The sequence below is a fragment of the Colius striatus genome, chromosome 7, assembly GCF_028858725.1.
Source record: "Colius striatus isolate bColStr4 chromosome 7, bColStr4.1.hap1, whole genome shotgun sequence".
NCBI classification, from domain to species: domain Eukaryota; kingdom Metazoa; phylum Chordata; class Aves; order Coliiformes; family Coliidae; genus Colius; species Colius striatus.
In genome coordinates this window covers 11,534,611-11,551,978 of record NC_084765.1, presented here as the reverse complement: position 1 = coordinate 11,551,978, position 17,368 = coordinate 11,534,611, and the positions used below count along the sequence as shown (strand labels likewise).

General features: G+C 46.9%; 2 protein-coding genes across 2 annotated transcripts in view; both read right to left on the bottom strand.

The window, feature by feature from the left end:
* DENND2B (DENN domain containing 2B) overlaps nucleotides 1-1,070 on the bottom strand; it is a 166,285-nt gene extending 165,215 nt beyond the window's left edge. Inside the window, exon 1 of the mRNA XM_061999277.1 lies at nucleotides 999-1,070. The gene's annotated coding sequence lies outside the window, so the exon portion shown is untranslated. The remainder of the gene's footprint in view (nucleotides 1-998) is intronic.
* Nucleotides 1,071-6,250: 5,180 nt separating this feature from the next.
* C7H11orf16 (chromosome 7 C11orf16 homolog) lies at nucleotides 6,251-16,576 on the bottom strand. The gene is made up of 7 exons (XM_062000144.1): nucleotides 16,506-16,576; nucleotides 15,592-15,751; nucleotides 14,198-14,426; nucleotides 13,281-13,416; nucleotides 12,766-13,055; nucleotides 12,135-12,322; nucleotides 6,251-7,493 (listed from the first exon to the last, which is right to left on the bottom strand). Exons 1-7 carry the CDS (start codon nucleotides 16,544-16,546, stop codon nucleotides 7,476-7,478), a joined length of 1,062 nt encoding a protein of 353 aa, XP_061856128.1. The 5' UTR covers nucleotides 16,547-16,576; the 3' UTR covers nucleotides 6,251-7,475.
* Nucleotides 16,577-17,368: the final 792 nt, after the last annotated feature.

Here is a 17,368-nt window from a genome sequence, read left to right as displayed (position 1 = left end):
CTTTCACTGGATTATTCAAGATCTGGCTGAAGTTAAAGTCTGACCACTCAATAATGAAAGAAACCTATTTGCCAAGTTCATTGCAATCATGAAACAAAGTATAGAACACACTGCTATTGAAATACACCATGTGGTAATGCATCCAGCTGCATTTAGCTTAACTACTAAAATTCAAAATACATTTGAGTGATAAAGCTGAAGTAAATATAAAAAGGCAGTCTCAGATGTAGCCGCTACTCTTTGATTGTGGTGACTCGCTGCTCCTTAGTAAAGCAAAGGCTTGGTACCAAGCCAAGAGCAGTACGTTGGATTTTCCCACCAAGTGAACTGCTGAAGCAGCTCCCTTAGCTCTTCAGCTAAATCTGCCTTGGGATCCTAAAGTCTTCCACCAGAGTCCAGGTGGCTCCTCTACTCTTTTCAACGCGCATGTAAGCATTACAGCTGACTGGACAGGCAATAAGAGGGTATACGGGACGGGAAAAGAAGTGCCATAGCTCCCAGACTCTCCTCAGGTCGGAGGTCCTCGCTCCGTGTGCTGTCTGCCCACAAGGTTATAGTTAATCTGGTCCCGCCGAGGCTGTCTCCCGGGCTCTGTCCCTCACCAGCCACGCGAGAAGTAACATCTGGCGAGGCACGACGGTGGCACGGAGCGCAGCGGAGCTGGAGTACCGACTCCCCGGTCCGCCGGGGCGCAAAGACCTCGGGCCCATCGGCGCTCATGCCGGGCACGGCAGGGACTCCCGCCAGCATCGTAGGGCTGGCCCACCGGAGGCTCCGTTGCCGCGGGGGCTCCGCGGCCCGAGGAGCCGCAGAGTCCGGGAAGCTCCCGCCGCTACGCATCCCCGGCCCGCCCCGCTCGCTCCCGGGAGGCGGGGGGCTCTCGGGGTGCAGGGACGGCGAGCCCAAGCACGATCGACCGTTCCTCCCCAGAGCCCCTCTCCCCTGGCTGGATCTCCAGAGGCGCCCACCGACCCGGCAGCCCGGTTCCCGGCCCTTACCGAGGCGCGCACGGATGCGCTCCCTCCGCCGCACGCCTGCAGCCCTCGTCCCACAGCCCGGGCGGCTGGAAGTTTTTTGGAGAAACTGGGAAGAGGGAGAGAAAGAAAGGGGGGAGGGAAGGGGGAGGGAAGGGACTGAGATCGAGGGAGAGAGAAGTATGCAAAGGCAGGAAGTGGAGACGGCCACGGCCAGTGCGGGAGATTAATGGGAACCAGTCACCCAGCAGCCAACAAAGAAACCTGCTCCCCCGGCGCGGCCCGGTCCGGGCTGCAGCTCCGCCGCGGCCGGGCAGCTGAGCCACCGCTCCGCCGGCACCGCTCGGCCCCGGCCCCAGCCCAGCGGAGGGGTGGGCGCCGCCCCCCCACCCCGGCCCCAAAGCGGGGTCTTGGCCAGGCGGGAGGGAGGGAGCGATGGAGGGAGGGGGGAAGCCCGCCGGGACCGGGCAGGACCGGACGGTCCGCGAGGAGATGCGATCTACAGAGAAGGAGGTAAGAACTGAGCTCTTCGTCTGACAGTTTTCCTGCTCCCTTCTACCTCAGAAGGCCGATACCGCTTATTTTTTATTTAAAAACCTACGAGCTCTGCGCGGAGCCGCCTGCGAGGAGGGAAGAAGGGAAGGAAGGCGGAGAGCGGGCGGCGCTTCCTGCGCCCGGAGCCGAGCAGATGGTTTCAATCAGGGCTCCAGGACGGGCAAGTCACCGGAGCGGCCGCGTTTTCCAAGCTCGCCGGAGTGGCTCCGGAGTAACAGGACCGACGGAAAAAGAGGGGAGGAAAGAGGCAGCGGCGTGCCTCCGAACTTCGTTCCGTGTGCCTCGGTTCAAACCCAGCCTCCAAGGAGCTGATTGATAGCGATTCTGTAGCGAGGGTTGAAGGGAGTCTGCCGTGGTACAAGCCACCCGGCACCCGCTCTCCACGCGGGCCACAAACAGCATCGTGCGGGCCAGCTCCCGGCCACGACCATCCACACACTTCTGCCGGCTGAGCAGATGAGAAACTCGCAGCAGAAGTTTGATGTAAAACCCCTACCAAAGAGGCAGGCTGTGAGAAAGCACCATGAGTACTGCAAAATACAAAGATTGCACCTAAATCTTGAAGCATTACATAAGCATTTCTAAAGCCACTTCATAAAATAGTAACCAAATTATAATAGGTACAGAAGAAAAAACTCACATACTCTGCAAATGGAAATACAAATTCCAGCATTACACATTTCCTGAACCTTCAGCACACATACTTACACTTCTTTCCATTGACTGAAATGGAACTGAAGTGGTGCTCAGCCTTAGGCAAGAGCTTATGAGTGTTCCCACACAAGGACACTTCTCTGAACTCAGAGCCCAGTACTCAGGATAAAGTATTCTTGTCTTCCACCACCGCCTCATCAATAAAATAAGATACATTGTCTTGAGATGCTGTGATCCAGCATCCCACATATCAAAGAAATGTGTAAATGTCCAGCATTTCACAAACCTCCATTATATTTCAAAAGAGCGAACATACAGGAAATAAGGGTAACTCATCTGATTCTGATGTGAATGTGCGTTTCAAAGCAAAAGCTGTTTCAGCTGTCAACCTTCTCAGGACAAATGTATTTACTCAGCTGCAAAAGAAGTACTGTGTCACCAAACATCAAAAAATAGTGGGAGTTTAAATTTCAACACATAAGGAATAATTTACTTCCTGAACAACAAGCTACTCCCACAAGTACCTGGCAGGAATATAAAATTAATACAACTTTAATTCCCGTTACAAAAATGACATAGGAGGGCCTTGGCAAGTACATTTCACAAGCACTGCAAGATAACAAACCCAGCTGCCTCCCCAGGAGACCAACAATAACAAGGAATGATGTTCAAAGATGCTCAGCTTCCAGTTAAGCAGGATGTATTCTGTTGTGGCTGCTTCTCCAGCACATCAAACAAACATCTCAAACATACAAACATTTTAAACCAAATATTATCTTTCTTTCACATTTATACTACATTCAGTCCCTGGACCTCAAACACTCTAGCAACTGCCTAAATTTTGAGTACAAGAGACTCCACAAGTTGCATTTCGACACTCAACTAGGGCCTTCATTGTGTTTTAATGAACAAGCAGCTTGTGTAAGGCTTATTACAGAGGCTAGCTGCTGCTCTGGTTAAGCAATTGGAAGACAATAATGAAATGTAAACTAGGAAAGGATTATTTTTCTTGTTTGCCAAACAGATTACAGCTAGTAAAGCTTCACAAACAATAACGAAGGGTTTGAAAAAATCAGAACCTACTTGTTAACCTTGGCCAAGCTGCACTTGCACAAGTGTCTGTGTTTAATTTTGTTGCCTTTCCTACCGACATCTCAGTGCCTGGTGAGCAAAGCCACAGAGTGGCTTCCATTACCTGTAGCCACAGTCACTTTCCAAGTCTGATTTGCAGCTCAGAGGAGCAGATGCAGCTTCGTGCCTCCAGGCTGACAAAGGCCTTACGTGTGGCACTGCTGGAAAGCCCTCCTGGGCCAGAAGCAGCTTCCAGGGAGCAAGCTCACTTGTTTGGCAACTCTCACTTGCAGTAGGTCAGAACACTTGGTGCCTTATCTTTACTAACCAACACAAAAGGGGTTTATTTGGAGAACCGTGGCAGTTTACAGGTGTTCTGCCCGCTTATCAATACGTGTTTCACTCAGTCAATCACCAGTACGCCCTGCGACTGTTATTTTGTACCTAATAAGTTTAAAAAACCACAGGGAGTGCCAGTTCCCACTCCGGAGATAGTGGGGCAGAGCCCCCCGGCACATCGGCACTGGCCCACTGAGGCGGAGCTCGTCACCCTCCAGCTTCTCTCGGCTCTTTCCCGTTGTCACCCAGCGCGGACCCGCCGTCCCCAGGCGCGGCACCGCTGTGGGAGAGCAGCTCCCGCGCAGCCGCGCCGGACTCCCGCTCCCCGCGGCTTCACCTCGGGGGAGGGCGCGCGCACGCCCAGCCCCAAGGCCAGCGGCGTAAACGAAAACGACCCCATTGCGGGGCCGAACGCCCAGCGGGATCTACCGCACTGCCACCGGGCCAGGCGGGGCAGGGCGGCAGCGCTCGCCCTCACTCACCCGCGGCGGGGCGTTGCGGGGCGGGGCGGGGCGGCCACCGCCCTCAGGCAGCCGCGGCTCAGCGCAGCACCGGCGGGGTGGCGGCGCCCCCTGACGGCAGCCGGGAGTGGTGCCGGTGTGGGCGGGCCGCGGCCGCGCGTGCGCCCTGTGACGGCGCGCGGCGGCGGGATGGAGGGGGCGCGCGCGGGGCGCACGGCGGGGCTGGCGCGCGACGTGCTGGAGCGGGCGCGGCGGCGGCGGGCGGCGGGACGGCTGCCGGGCTCGGGCTCTGCCCCGGTCAGTCGCTGCGGGCGGCGGGACGGCTGCCGGGCTCGGGCTCTGCCCCGGTCAGTCGCTGCGGGCGGCGGGACGGCTGCCGGGCTCGGGCTCTGCCCCGCTCAGTCGCTGCGGGCGGCGGGACGGCTGCCGGGCTCGGGCTCTGCCCCGGTCAGTCGCTGCGGGCGGCGGGACGGCTGCCAGGCTCGGGCTCTGCCCCGGTCAGTCGCTGCGGGCGGCGGGACGGCTGCCGGGCTCGGGCTCTGCCCCGCTCAGTCGCTGCGGGCGGCGGGGCGGCTGCCGGGCTCGGGCTCGGGCTCTGCCCCGCTCAGTCGCTGCGGGCGGCGGGGCGGCTGCCGGGCTCGGGCTCGGGCTCTGCCCCGCTCAGTCGCTGCGGGCGGCGGGGCGGGGGCGGTCGTGGCGGCGGCAACGCGGCTGAGAAGCGCTGTTTCCTTCCGTGGCGGCTGGACAGCCCGCCTCCCGAGGAGGCCGGGTGAGCAGATAGATGCGCGTGGGACAGCCACGCCTGTGCTTTGACGAGCCGGAGGAGCTTTAAGATGCGCTGAGTGACTCCCCCCCAGCGTTTTACCTGGGCAAAGCCGGTAGGGAACAGTTGAGGGCCCTCGCGGCTAAATGAGAGGAGCTTTACCGCAGCGAGGCCGTCGCTCCATGCGCTGGCCTCTTGGGCGCAGCGAGCGGCTGCGGTACAGCCGAGCACCGCGGCGCTGGGCCACACTTCACTGTGTCAGTCACCCTAGAGACAGCTTCCACCACAAGCCAGTGTTTTGCTGTTTAATCACCTAAGCAACCAGTGCCACGTTATGAGTTACAAAAACCAGTCTTTTAATTGCAGGAAGAAGATTCAGAACGTCTCAATGCAGCATTCGCTTCAATTGTGAACTTGATGAATCAAGCCACAAAGGAGTGTGAGGTGAGGTTTTGCCCACAGATCTGTGCACAGGGGAATGCTGATGTGCCTGGCAGAGGCCTGTTCATACTACTTTTGCTAGAACTGAAAAAAAACTAGACTTCAGTTTTGCTTATTGCATGGTAAGAGCTTATCCAGGGAGCCTGTGATGCCAACCTAGATTACAATTTTCAGGGCATTTGCCATCATGTGGTAGGTTACATGGTAGCTTTCATCAGTGCTACCTGGACCCCTGGTACCACCTCAGTTGATAAACACTCTCAGCATTTTCCAAAGGCAGTAGGTACAGACTTTAGCAGGGGTTTTCTCTGCTTGGTGGAAAGGCAATATGGTTAGAGAGACAGAAATGTCATTGTCACAAATTACATTGTGTCAGCCACTGTCCAGGCTCATCATCTGTCACAATGTACAGAGTTGTTTCCAGTGCTTTCAGGTACCTCTGCACTTCTGTTGTGGTGCAGCTTTACAACAAAGTAACCTTTTGTTTTCATCATCACTGTGCTGGCTGCCATTCGGGGTGTTCCAGCTGGCAGAAGTAAGGGAGAGTTTGAGTTGTGTGCAGAGATTGCTGATTGCTTTGTGTCATCCATCTTCTCTGAACTGAGAGTTGACCTCCCCAGTATTGTTTAAGCAAACTATTTGAGATGTTGTTACTGGGCTGGGTTTCCCAGCAGCACTGTATCTTTGTGCTAAGTAGAAATTGAGAGGTATGGCATGCAAATGCACAGCTCCACTGCTTCCACTTTGGCTCTGGCTGCCAGGTGTCATTACGCCTCTGGACCAGGGGCCCATGTCTGCCAGCTCATCCTTGTGAATACAGCCCTGCTGCCCAACTACTGCATCAAAGTCTCTGAAAACTCGATCTCAGTTGACATGCCCTCTGGGATCGGTTATCATAATGGAGCAGGGAGTGTATCGTCTGCAGAGTTAATAATAGTGGCTAAGTCTTCAGTTAAATTAGATAAAATAGTAGTTCAACACACACCAGATGATTAGCTCTTAAGCAACTCCTTTATTATTTCAAAGCACTACATACACAGTAACCAGTTAATTCTAAAATAACTCAGGCAGAATAGTTTTATACAAGATGAAACAAAAATGCAACTGTATACTCATCCTGTGCCCTATTAGGAGTATTAGAGTTGATACAAGCCCTGAATGACTTCAATATTTATGCATCGGCCAAGACAGTACTGTTTCAGTCATCTTCTGTAGAGGTGACATAAAAGGGGGAAGAGGATTCTTAGACTCACAAATTCATAGATAAAGTTTACAATGTGCAAATAAGAAGCCACAGCCAAACATAACCATTTAGGCACATGCAGTTAGCCAGAGAATTTCATGTATTATTTGGACATAGCTCCACAGTAAACCACAATGCAAGCAACCAAATCTGTTGACATGTGCATAACCTCAAGGAGTAAAGCACAGCTGTAGATTTAGCAATAAGAATTGCTATTGGCTCTATTTTTAGTTTTGACAGTCAAAGACAAGGAAGATATAAGTGAACTAAAATAGGTATTGGAACTTCTTAGTCCTTTTGTGAAAGCAGTCTTGGCAGGAGTTCTTTGGTGACAACAGATGGCAGCAGAGCAGAGCTGTGTTCAAATATTTCATCTGTAGTGGGGGAGTTTCAAGTACCTTTACTGGAGAGCCAGAGAAGGGCTGCTGTGGATTTAAATACAATTCTCAAAACCACTGTGCTACTGCTACCAGCTGTGAAGATGCTTTAGCTTCTTCACTGACTAATTTTTCTGTATTAACATGTTCAGCTTTAAAGCACTGCTCCTGCAGGTGCCCTGCAGAACCAGCCCTCACTGGCTAGGTTGCAAAGCACCTAGCTTACATCTACATCCTACTAAGGACCTGTAAACTACACCTTCTTCCAGCAGCGCCTTTCTTGAAGAGCCAGATGAGATAGATGTTTCCAGATCATTCCTTGTGATATTGTCATGAATTCGGTTCTGAGGTGTCAGAGTATCCCTATATATTGTGTCAGGAGACAGGCATCTAAAACCAGGGCTGACAACTTTTGTACCAGAAGACATGCAGTCTGTGGACATCCAGGCATTTTCATCTTTACACGAGAATAAAACAGCCAATTAATACAGAAGGTCATTAGCTGTGCAGTTCCACTTTGAATTGTAAATCTACAGTAGCTGGGAGCATAGCTTTGATGCTTCCTCATGTAGTATTCTCTGTTGTTGTCCAGAAGTACTATAGTGGCATGGCAGCCTGCAGATGCAAGGAGCAAGAAATCAAACACATCTGTAGATACCATGGCAGGCAAGCAGGGGAAAGAGAGCCAGTGTCCTCCAAAGAAGAGGTAAGTAGGTGGTTTTGGTGGCACATCTGGTGACATTTGGTGTCATATTTGTCCTTTTGTGGAGGGTAAAATTTCATGGACTTTGTGTTGTACCATTAGAAAACAGTATCCTTTTCTTTCCAGAGGACTGAAGCTTCTGTAGCATCTTGTCAAGCTCAAACTTGCCAGCAACATGTAAGTTTATAGACTAATTTGTTTTAAAATCGAGGTATAACATTTATTTATCATTTTGCATCAAGCTGATTCAAAGTTGTGATCAGGTGGGGAGACTTTGTGGTGGCACAGCAGCTTAACCAGTGGTGCACTCACAATCCTAACATCCTAACAGGTGGGCAGTAGAATGGGCATGCAGAGACTTGCACAACTAATTATGAACCAGATTGTGGCATTCTGGCATGTAATCAGTTAGGAGTCTACTTTATATTTTGAACTGGTACAAAACATCAAACACTTGTGATTAATGTTTAGGCTCTTGCAAATTACATCAACAACAGTAATCCAGCAGTTCTCCAGTCTCACCTCATCTCTGCCCCTGATACATTGCCTGTGCTGAGGCAAGGCATGCAGCAAGGCAGGCAGCAGTTGCTTAGCCAGTTATACTTGGCCCTCGTACAGTCTCCCTGAAGACTCGTGTTCCTCAAACAAAAGAAAACTTTTTCTTTTCAGATGTTAACACCTCACCAAATCAAGTTTGAGAACTCCTAAGCCACAAAAGATGAGAAATGTGGCATCTGTACCACAGTAGAAATTAGTGGGAGCACCTAGTCATGTGGATGCTTTCCAGGTTTATATTCAACAGATTGGCAACTTTCAGTTTTGTGAGGCAAAGATTAAAGCATGCTGATTATTTGCATTGATATGAAATACTTTGAGTAGGACACTTGGTAGTTTTTGTATTGACAGAAACATTGTACAGTTTTGGCCACGCCATCTGTACCTTTTAAAAGATCTCAGGATGTTTATGTAAATTTTTTTATACCTAAATGCGAAATTTTTATTTTTGCGGGAAATCTAAGATGAATAAACAGTAATGAACTTAACTTTTGGGTTTTTTTCCTTAAAGACCAGACAAGCTTCCAAAGACATATACATTGAAGTTTCTCCTGGCACCTATTCTGTCACAGCAACCTCCGAGGACATGGTGCGACAAACCCATGTGGTAGATGTCAACGCCGGACAAAGTGTTGATTTAACTTTCATTCTATGATGTCTGTTGTTCCTTGGCAATCACAGGAATAAAATATGAGGCTCTCTTAATGCATGTAATGAACTATGTATTATCTTCTCTTGTTAGCACTTTATTACCATCCTCCTGTTTGGGACTCTGTTTTTATGGCCTGTAGATTTGTTTTATACTCAATGCAATTATATGCAGCCCACTTTGTACACTGATTTTATAAATATTTGTACATTGTGTGCCTTAAATCCAATTACATGACTGTGTAATTCCAGGTTCTTGTGCTTTAAACAATTAAAGATACAATCAGTGGAATAAAATACGTCATAATTTAGCCTTTGTGATGACAGCTTCTTTCATATTACCCTCATACAGAATGTCTATGTCACATTCTTGACCACAGAGAATGGGATTGATGTGGTATGAATACGGATGTATGTTGGTTTCTTTGAGCTGGCACTGATTTTAGAGCAGCTGGCCTACAATCCAGCTCTCCTATCTGTACTCTTACTATCCTCATAGTGAATTTCATTTGCATTTTATTTCATTATCTCAAACCCCAACTCACGAAGGTGCTTGAATATGTGTTAGATGTTCAGTGTATGCACATAAACTATTGACACTTGAAGTTCTGTCTCTTTGCAAGGTCCTACCTCAGCTGAACACCAGTTAGCTACATTTTTTTAGTAAGCAGTAGGGTACTCTGAACCATCTCCTGTTTCCTGCAGGGGAAAAGTACCACCGAGGAACTGCATGTTGCAGTGTATGGCCAAGTTCATACACTTAAACATGAGTGATCCCACTAACGAGACTCCTGGGATACTTAACTGTCCTAAAGGATCAGATTCCAGGGTTAGAATTAGTGGTATAACCTATATATTTATGTATTCTTTTTGTAGCTGATGGTATTAAGGTTTCAGTTCCTTTTTTTATGGGAGTATAAAATTCAGTGACTTGAATGCTGTATCTCTTAAGCATTTTGTTGTTTCTATATACAGTAGCAGGTACTTTACCCTCTGGCTACTTTCCCTTCTGCTTTAATCCTGAAAATATTTTCAGCTGTCAGGTTGTATTGTTTCTCCATTCCTTCTGGCTTTCTACAAAAAGAAATCACTATGCTGAATTCCTCTGGTTGACTCAAGAGAACTATATACAAATTGGAGGTTTATTAGACCCTGCTGTGCATCTGTTTAGGCTTTTAATGCTCATACTAGTTTTCTTGATCTCTCCAGAACTGTAAGATCAAGTCCAAATAACTAGGAATTTCAAAGAACACTTTGGAGTAAAGAATGAGTATGCTAAAATTCACTGTGAGTGGAAATAGATTTTCTCAGTTATTAAAATTATCCAGTTATCCATAAAGATATTCTCCAAAGACAGTACCTAAATCAGAACTTTATTTGCTTAATAAATCTAATACTGATACACTAGTAGAAGCAATTTACCTGAAATTTCATCTCCTGAATTTCATCAAGTGTATATTTATGAAATACTGGTTGATCACATCCCTCTCTGCTTTGTTGCAAGTGAGCTCATTGCTGTTTTTTCTGTCTGTCCTCTGAGATGTTCTGTACTGTCAAGTTTGTCATCTGTGCAAATAGCTTTATGTTGTATCATCTGACTGTGGCTTTTTTCTTGCTGTTTTATATGTTTATTTTTCTGATGATGCAGAACCTTCTTCCTGGAGGGCAGAAAACAAATCATTTGGAAGTCTAATGTCTTTATAGCTGCTGCTTTCCGGGCTGTAAGATAGATAACTCTGCCTCCTGTAGCTTAAATAATGGTACAGTTTCTGTGCTAGTACAAACTTTCCTGCTGGACCACAGAAGTATGCAATAACACCAAAGCATTTTCAGAAGCTGTTAGACTTTGACAAAAACCTTTGTTCCTTCAGAAGGTAGGAGGATTTTTGGTGGCCACAGTGGGAGGACATTAGCCCCACAGGGAGCACCTCTGGAAAGCCTGCTGTCTGACTCCACTTGTCTGTTGCAAGTTACTTCTGATGCAGTCTGTACTACATGATAAAACTGCTTCAGCTATCTCAAAGAGTAGCAACATTTTTAAAACCACCTCCTTGATAGGAATAAAAGTATGCCATTATACTCTGTACTCCCACATTGCATCCACTGCTGTTATTCATGCTGTTGGTTTGGGGCTAGAATGAAAACACTCTGCTTTCTTTTTAGTTTTACCAAAAGGCAAAGCACGTCACTGCAGTGCACAGCTGTGACACAAGCAGCATGTCGGCCTGGAGCTCCATACTGGCCTAAAAATTCCTAGGAAATCAATTACAAAGGTCTGTAATTGCAATTATTTAAATAATACAGTAGGAATCATGCTGTCAATAAGTTGGTAGGGATCTGCTTAAAATTAATGTACGTAATTGTGAGAATACAAGATATATTACAGTATATCCTCTGTTCAGTAAGATGTCATTAACAGATTAATCTTCTTCTAAAGAAAATCATGCAAGTTTAGCATGTTCAAAGTTCTACTCTGTAGTCAACTTGCAGTAGCAAGAGCATGAAGTTACAGAGGTACTGATATTTTATTTCTGATTTAAAGTTTGTAAATTGTATCCCTGCTGCTTTTGTCCAGAGCAGCGTTTCTGTTCATCCTGCTGTTCTTTCATCTTCCCCTTCTTCCTGTAAGCTTTTTTCTTCCTCTTTTCTGTGCTTGCTTTTCTTAACGTTTGTGTTCTAATTTTTTTTTCCCCAAGTTTTCCAAAGCAGGAGGGGACCATGGCCAACAGGAACCAGGCCCAAAAATCAGGTGATGTCCTTGTTCCTAGCTGTGACACAGTGTGTTTAATTCCCTGGTTTCAGGATAGGGACCTGCTGTTTAAACTGCTTGCTTCTCTGTGAGGGACTAAAGAAGATACTCAGTAAAGACTTTGTTAAAAAAATCTGCTTTTGTCTTTCAGAGATAGAGATTATGACTATTAGAGTTTGACTGTTAGAGCCCAGCACCTTTCCAGTTTTAGTCTTTTCTTGTGTTTTATTGCTGCTAAGTCACATCTGTCCATTTCCAGGGCCACTCATGTATGTCCCCACTTCCACTGGACTTCATTGGGTTGATGTCAGTGGGTATTTGGCAGGTTTCTGAATTGAAATCTGCGTTACTGAATGCTCACACAATTACTGGCAAAATCTTTTCCATTTTTACCAAGCAGCTTCAGCCCTTCCTTAGGGTTTGGGGATCTTTAGCTAGTGAAGTTTCTTGCCTGTAACAAACTGGTGCATGGTCTTAAGCAAGCAGTTGTTAGGAACAATATATTTTTCTAGCCAACTTCCAGACCACTAACAAGATGATTTCTTCCACTCAAACACGCATTATGCTTATATAAATACAGTATTAATACAGGTTACCTTACCCCCAGTGACAGCTTGAAATCTTGGTCCCTTAAAGTTTCTTTCATTGTGAGTTGCTGTCTGGGAGACTGCTCAACAGTTTCAAACATTGCACTTCCATTAGTTGGGGCAACATGGGACATGTGCCCAAGGGAGATGGCTTTGGATTCCTGCTTGCCCTTTGTGCACGTGCTGCTGCAACTGCTGAGTCCTGGGAAGGAGTAAAATTGTATCTTAAGAGTGAAAGCAGAACACTCCTTTCAGGAGAGAGGAAAATGCACTTCAAGCCTGAAAGGAATTATTTCAGGTTATTCTGCATGGACTAGCTAAGGTTAATGAAGAGGTTAATATCATAAAAAGCAGAAGAAAATTATGAAGAACAAACCCAGAGAGGAATATCTATGCTTGCAAAGGAAATACATCGTCGTTCTGGTAGTTTTGCATTGGGTGAACTGTCAAAGTAAGAGCTAGTATGCAAAATGAGGCAGCAGAAGCCTTGAGGAGGGGGGAAGTATTGTATCAGTGACTGATACGCAAATTTATCGTATTTATACCAGTAAACTACAGGCAAAGTGACTGCCCAAAGGAAGGGGGCCCAGAATACATTTGCTTTTTTCCCCTCTGCTGCTTCCCTGTGGGGTTATTAAAAGGTACCTGAATTACTGGGATGGGACTTGCAGTCACTTCTTTCACAGTATTTCCACTTGGGTCTTGCAGAATCCTCGAGCCTGGGCTCCTCGGGACAGCCAGAGCCTGTGTTAACAGCACTGTCCACCACAGTGCTCTTAGTGGGGAATGGCTCCAGGTTGCACTCTAAATCACAAGAGGAAGACGAAGGTGCTGCCACAGCTGCTGTTACTTCTTGTTTTGGGCCTTTCCATTCTAGAAGGCACGGAGAGGGCTCACTGCTGGACTCTTTAGTATCACTCTGAAAGACCAGAGACCTGGATGGAAGAGGCCACCAGGCATCAACATGAGGACAGCAACAGCAGATGCACCTTACATATGCTGACAAACAGCATATACCATCACAGTGACAGTGCCAGCAAGGTGAGTAGAGCAAGCAGTGCTTGGCAAGGCTACACACAGCACAAACAGGAACGAGGGCTGTTTTAGGACTACAGGAAAAGATACAAGAGGTAGTGTCCAAACTTTCTCTAGGCTTCAACCTGTTAGTGAAGGGCATGTGGATCATCTCTACAATCCTCTCCCACAGGCTAGGAGGGATCCACAGAGCCACACCTTGTGGGAGTTTCACTTTCTTGTCATTCCAAAACTCAACCATGATTTCTTCATCTTCTGAGGCTGTTGAGAGAAAAGGCAAGCAACCATAAGCAGCTGGCCTGCCTTGGCAGTGCACATACACAGATCAGGCTTTGCAGCTTTATGCACTTTCTACTAATTTCAAGCAGTAGGATCACCTATCACTCTGCTCTGTAGCACCTCACCATTATATCATGGAAGGTGGAGTGGGCAGCTAGGGCACCATCAGTGTGACCACAGGCCTGCCAGCATCTTTCCATTTGTCATCAGATGAACAAGAAAATGTTAACTGAGTAACTTCTGTTGTTACTGCCAAAGTTATCAAAATACTATTCTCAAGAGTATTACTGCTAACTCAGTGGGGTTTAACTGTCAGACATGGGGAAAAAAAAACAATGAGCTTTGGAAATCTCCTTCTTTTCAGTGATAAAAATCACACCCAGATATACCAATGCTCACAAACGTGAGCAGTCAAGCAGAGATGCAGGTTCTGTGAGAGCTGCCTCATTTATATTTCTCATGGAAAGGCCACCATCCTTGATATGGCAGACACAAACTTGTCTGAGCAGATGGCAAATAGCACATCTGCAGACACGAAAATGGCATTTTTATGGGTCATAACTTCCTTAGGGTCAGACTGGTGAGGTTACATGCAGATACCCATCAGCAAGTCCCATCAGCTCCTGTAGGCTTTAACCAAACCTAAACTGTAGTTTGGGCACTGATGTTTCTCTGGCAGTAGCACCACAACAAGAGTTTATCCTGATAGTCTCACTCATGTTGTGGAGTAAGGTGAGAAAGAAGAAGGCAGCATCTTTCTTACCTCGTAAGGGGTCCCTTGTCTCAATGCCCGTGAGGACAGTTCCTGGGCCGTACCTGGCCATATCTGGCTCCCAGGGTGCCAGGACTTTGTCTCCAGGGAGCAAGGAGTGTTTCATCCCATTCACATATTCCAGGATGTCATCCTTTGGTGTTTTTTGCACACACACTGGATGCCTTCTACACGACACAATTGGTTTGGCAAACTCTACCAGGAACATGCCTCTTTCACTCTGTTACCAGGAACAAAATAATGGTTCCCCTGAAAATGTCTGTAATGTGTCTTGTAACCCTCACCAGGAGGCCATTCTGTGGCTATGTGGCTAGGTCAAAACACAAAGAGAGCCTAAATAGTAACTAAATAGTGTGTGGTGTTAGTTCAGCATTGAGACAGCCAGAAAAACCTTCATGAGGCTCACCAGAAAGCAGGTTGAGTGAAACGTATGTACAGATTCATTGCCACTAGCACCTGTATTTTCCTTCCCAAGAGAAAAAGCTATAGAGTGGAACTGGATTTCACAAGCCACGCTGTGTACACCAGGTAGGAAGGGACACTGAACACTGACCTGTTCTTTGGTCATGCCCAAGTCCTTCCTCATTACATACAATACTAACTCAGCTTCTTGGGAGGGTTGTTGGGAATTTTTTTCTTTTAAATGAAGGCCTGTCAAGAGGCTTTCCATCAACAATGAAATGAGGTACTTCCGTGTTCTTGAGAAAGAATAGGCTCTTTTTTCTGTTAAGTTTGAAGTGCTAACAAACTAATGAATTAAAGCTTTCACTAACATTTCTGAAAATACACTGAGCCATTGGTGTGGAAGTGTGTACATAAAACACTAATGCTTTTCCTATTCTATTGATGGTTATGTGTCTACACATAACAGTAGCCAGCACATGGCTCACAGCAGTACTCAGGCTGCGTGAGCCTGGCTCAGTGCCCAGTGCCAGCAGAAGCAGAGAGCCTGCTCCTGTGAGGTGCACAACAACACTGCTCTCACCAGGAACTGGGAGTTTGGGGAGCACTCATCTTCTGACACAAGATGAGGATCCCTAAAACATGCCTAGTCACTTCTAGAAACAGGCTCATTAAAGGAGGCTGAGCAGAGTAAGAATTTAATCATTATTAGTTGACTGGTATCTGAGGCTGTGCTGTATGCAAGAGGCTCACCTGGCATGCCAGGCAGCAGGAGGTGAGGACAGCTTGGAATCAGGCACATCGGGAGCTTTATGAATCGACATGAACACAAGTGTCAGCTGTCCTGGTAATCTGTTCTCTAATCCATGCACCAGCTGAAATCAAAACTGCCACACTAAACTCAGGTGGTGCTTGAGGACTGCTGCTGGACTGGGCATCCTACTACACACCCCCATGGCTACTGCACAGTGACCATCACTCACCTCTATCTCCTCTTTTACTGTACCACGGTAATAAAATCCATCTTGTTCCCCTCTCACCAGCACAGGGACATTGCTGTCTAGGCCCAGTGATCTCCCCAGTGTGCTCAGCCTCTTCTGTGCTGGGCCAGGGGAGAAAAGGCAGCGGCTAATCTGTTGAGACCTTGAAGAAGAGGAGTCAGCACTGTGAAAAACAACTTCTGTGGATCATTAAAAAAAAATTAAAATCTTGTAACATTTAAGACCTGGCTCACTGCACCTCACTGTGCAGTATTCCCACAGGCCAGAGCAAGTGGGAAGAAACAGAAAACTTGCTTGTGCTGTGACAGTTCTGTGCTCTTGCGAAGAAAAACATCAGTGCTGGTTTTTACCCATATTTCTTTGGGTTTGGGTTTAGAGGAAGCGAGCCAGGAATCCCAGGCCAGCACTACCTGCACTAGCCCCTTTGGTGCTTACATGGCAAGACAATGCAACCCTTAAGATCAATCTCCAGCACAAAGCACAGTTTAAGTGTACTCCAGAGCTGACAGCTTACACTAGGGCATCCAGGGAACAGCTGAAAAGAACAAAAGCAAACAAAGCTGCTGGTTGATGACAGGTTCAAGTTCAAAACAGAAAAAATAATCCCCTGTCACAAAGCATTAGAAATATTTCACAGAAGATGTCTGCTAACGCAAGGTGCTTTTATTTATCCAAATAACATTACAGGAAAGTTTCTTTGATAGGGGGTTTATTCAGGCTTTGCTTGTCATAATCTCCAGGGTAGCAAATCACTTTAGATAATACCATCTAAAAAACTGCCAGTGCAGAGGAGGAGAAAGCTATTAAGTTGCTAATCTGACATACCAGCCTGTTTTATCCTATTAGATATCATGAAAAACAACAAATCACAGATTTAAACAAAAACTTGATTTTACCTTGAGGAGGCTCGAGGCTCAGTGATCCACATAGGATACATTCCAAAAGAGGTCCTGCAGCAGGGGCTGACAGCAGGTGCCAGGCTGGAGCATGAGAATCTGTCCAGTGCCAGCATCACACTGCAATACCTGTGACCTGTAGGCAGGAACCCTGCCCAACAGGCCATTCTTGTGAGAGCAGCTACCTGGAGTGCTCAGTAGTGATCTGCTGGCAGAAAAGAGACAGAGACAATGTACTGGCATTTTCCCCCACAAGCAAATGCTTTCCAGTGTATCCAAAGAACTCTATGGCTTTTATTGTTTATTTTAAAATAATTCATTCAAAATATCCAGGCTGGCATTTGGTAAGATGAACCGATATCACCTACTTCAGTGATCTTCAGTCACCCAAATCCCAACCTGTCAGAGGGACAGAAACACCCAAGGGAGCTAGAAAGGCTGTGAAAATCCCCAGAAAGCAATAGCTTTCACCTCCCTCCAGCTTTTGTTTCCCTCTGTAACATCCATCTCTTTTACCTCCTCTCTCCTTTAAAGCTTCCTGTACATAGTCCCATCCCAACCTTCCCTATTTTACAAGCTGAGGCAAAAACCACAGCTGAAGTTGACAAGCTGAGTAAACATGACAGTTTTCAAACATGATGTTAAAATTACAGTTGCCTGTTACTTGTTTTATTTATAGTGATGTATTAATAGGAAATATTTTGATCTTTCAGCTGTCCTGTCATGTTTTACAACAGTAGGATTATGACTTGCCATAAGAAAGAATGAGATGCTCAGATTTGACAGCTGATAACTACTCAGAGGCTGTCACAGTAAGATTGATGGTGTGGTGCTATCTCTGGGTAATCTGACAAGATCTAGTA

Coding starts and splice junctions, on each gene's coding strand:
- C7H11orf16 (XM_062000144.1), bottom strand. CDS start 16,546: ATGTATCCTATGTGGATCACTGAGCCTCGAGCCTCCTCAAG. Junction 14,427..15,591: donor CAGTAAAAGAGGAGATAGAG/GTGAGTGATGGT, acceptor TCCTGGTAACAG/AGTGAAAGAGGCATGTTCCT. Junction 13,056..13,280: donor CACATGCCCTTCACTAACAG/GTTGAAGCCTAG, acceptor TCTTCCATCCAG/GTCTCTGGTCTTTCAGAGTG.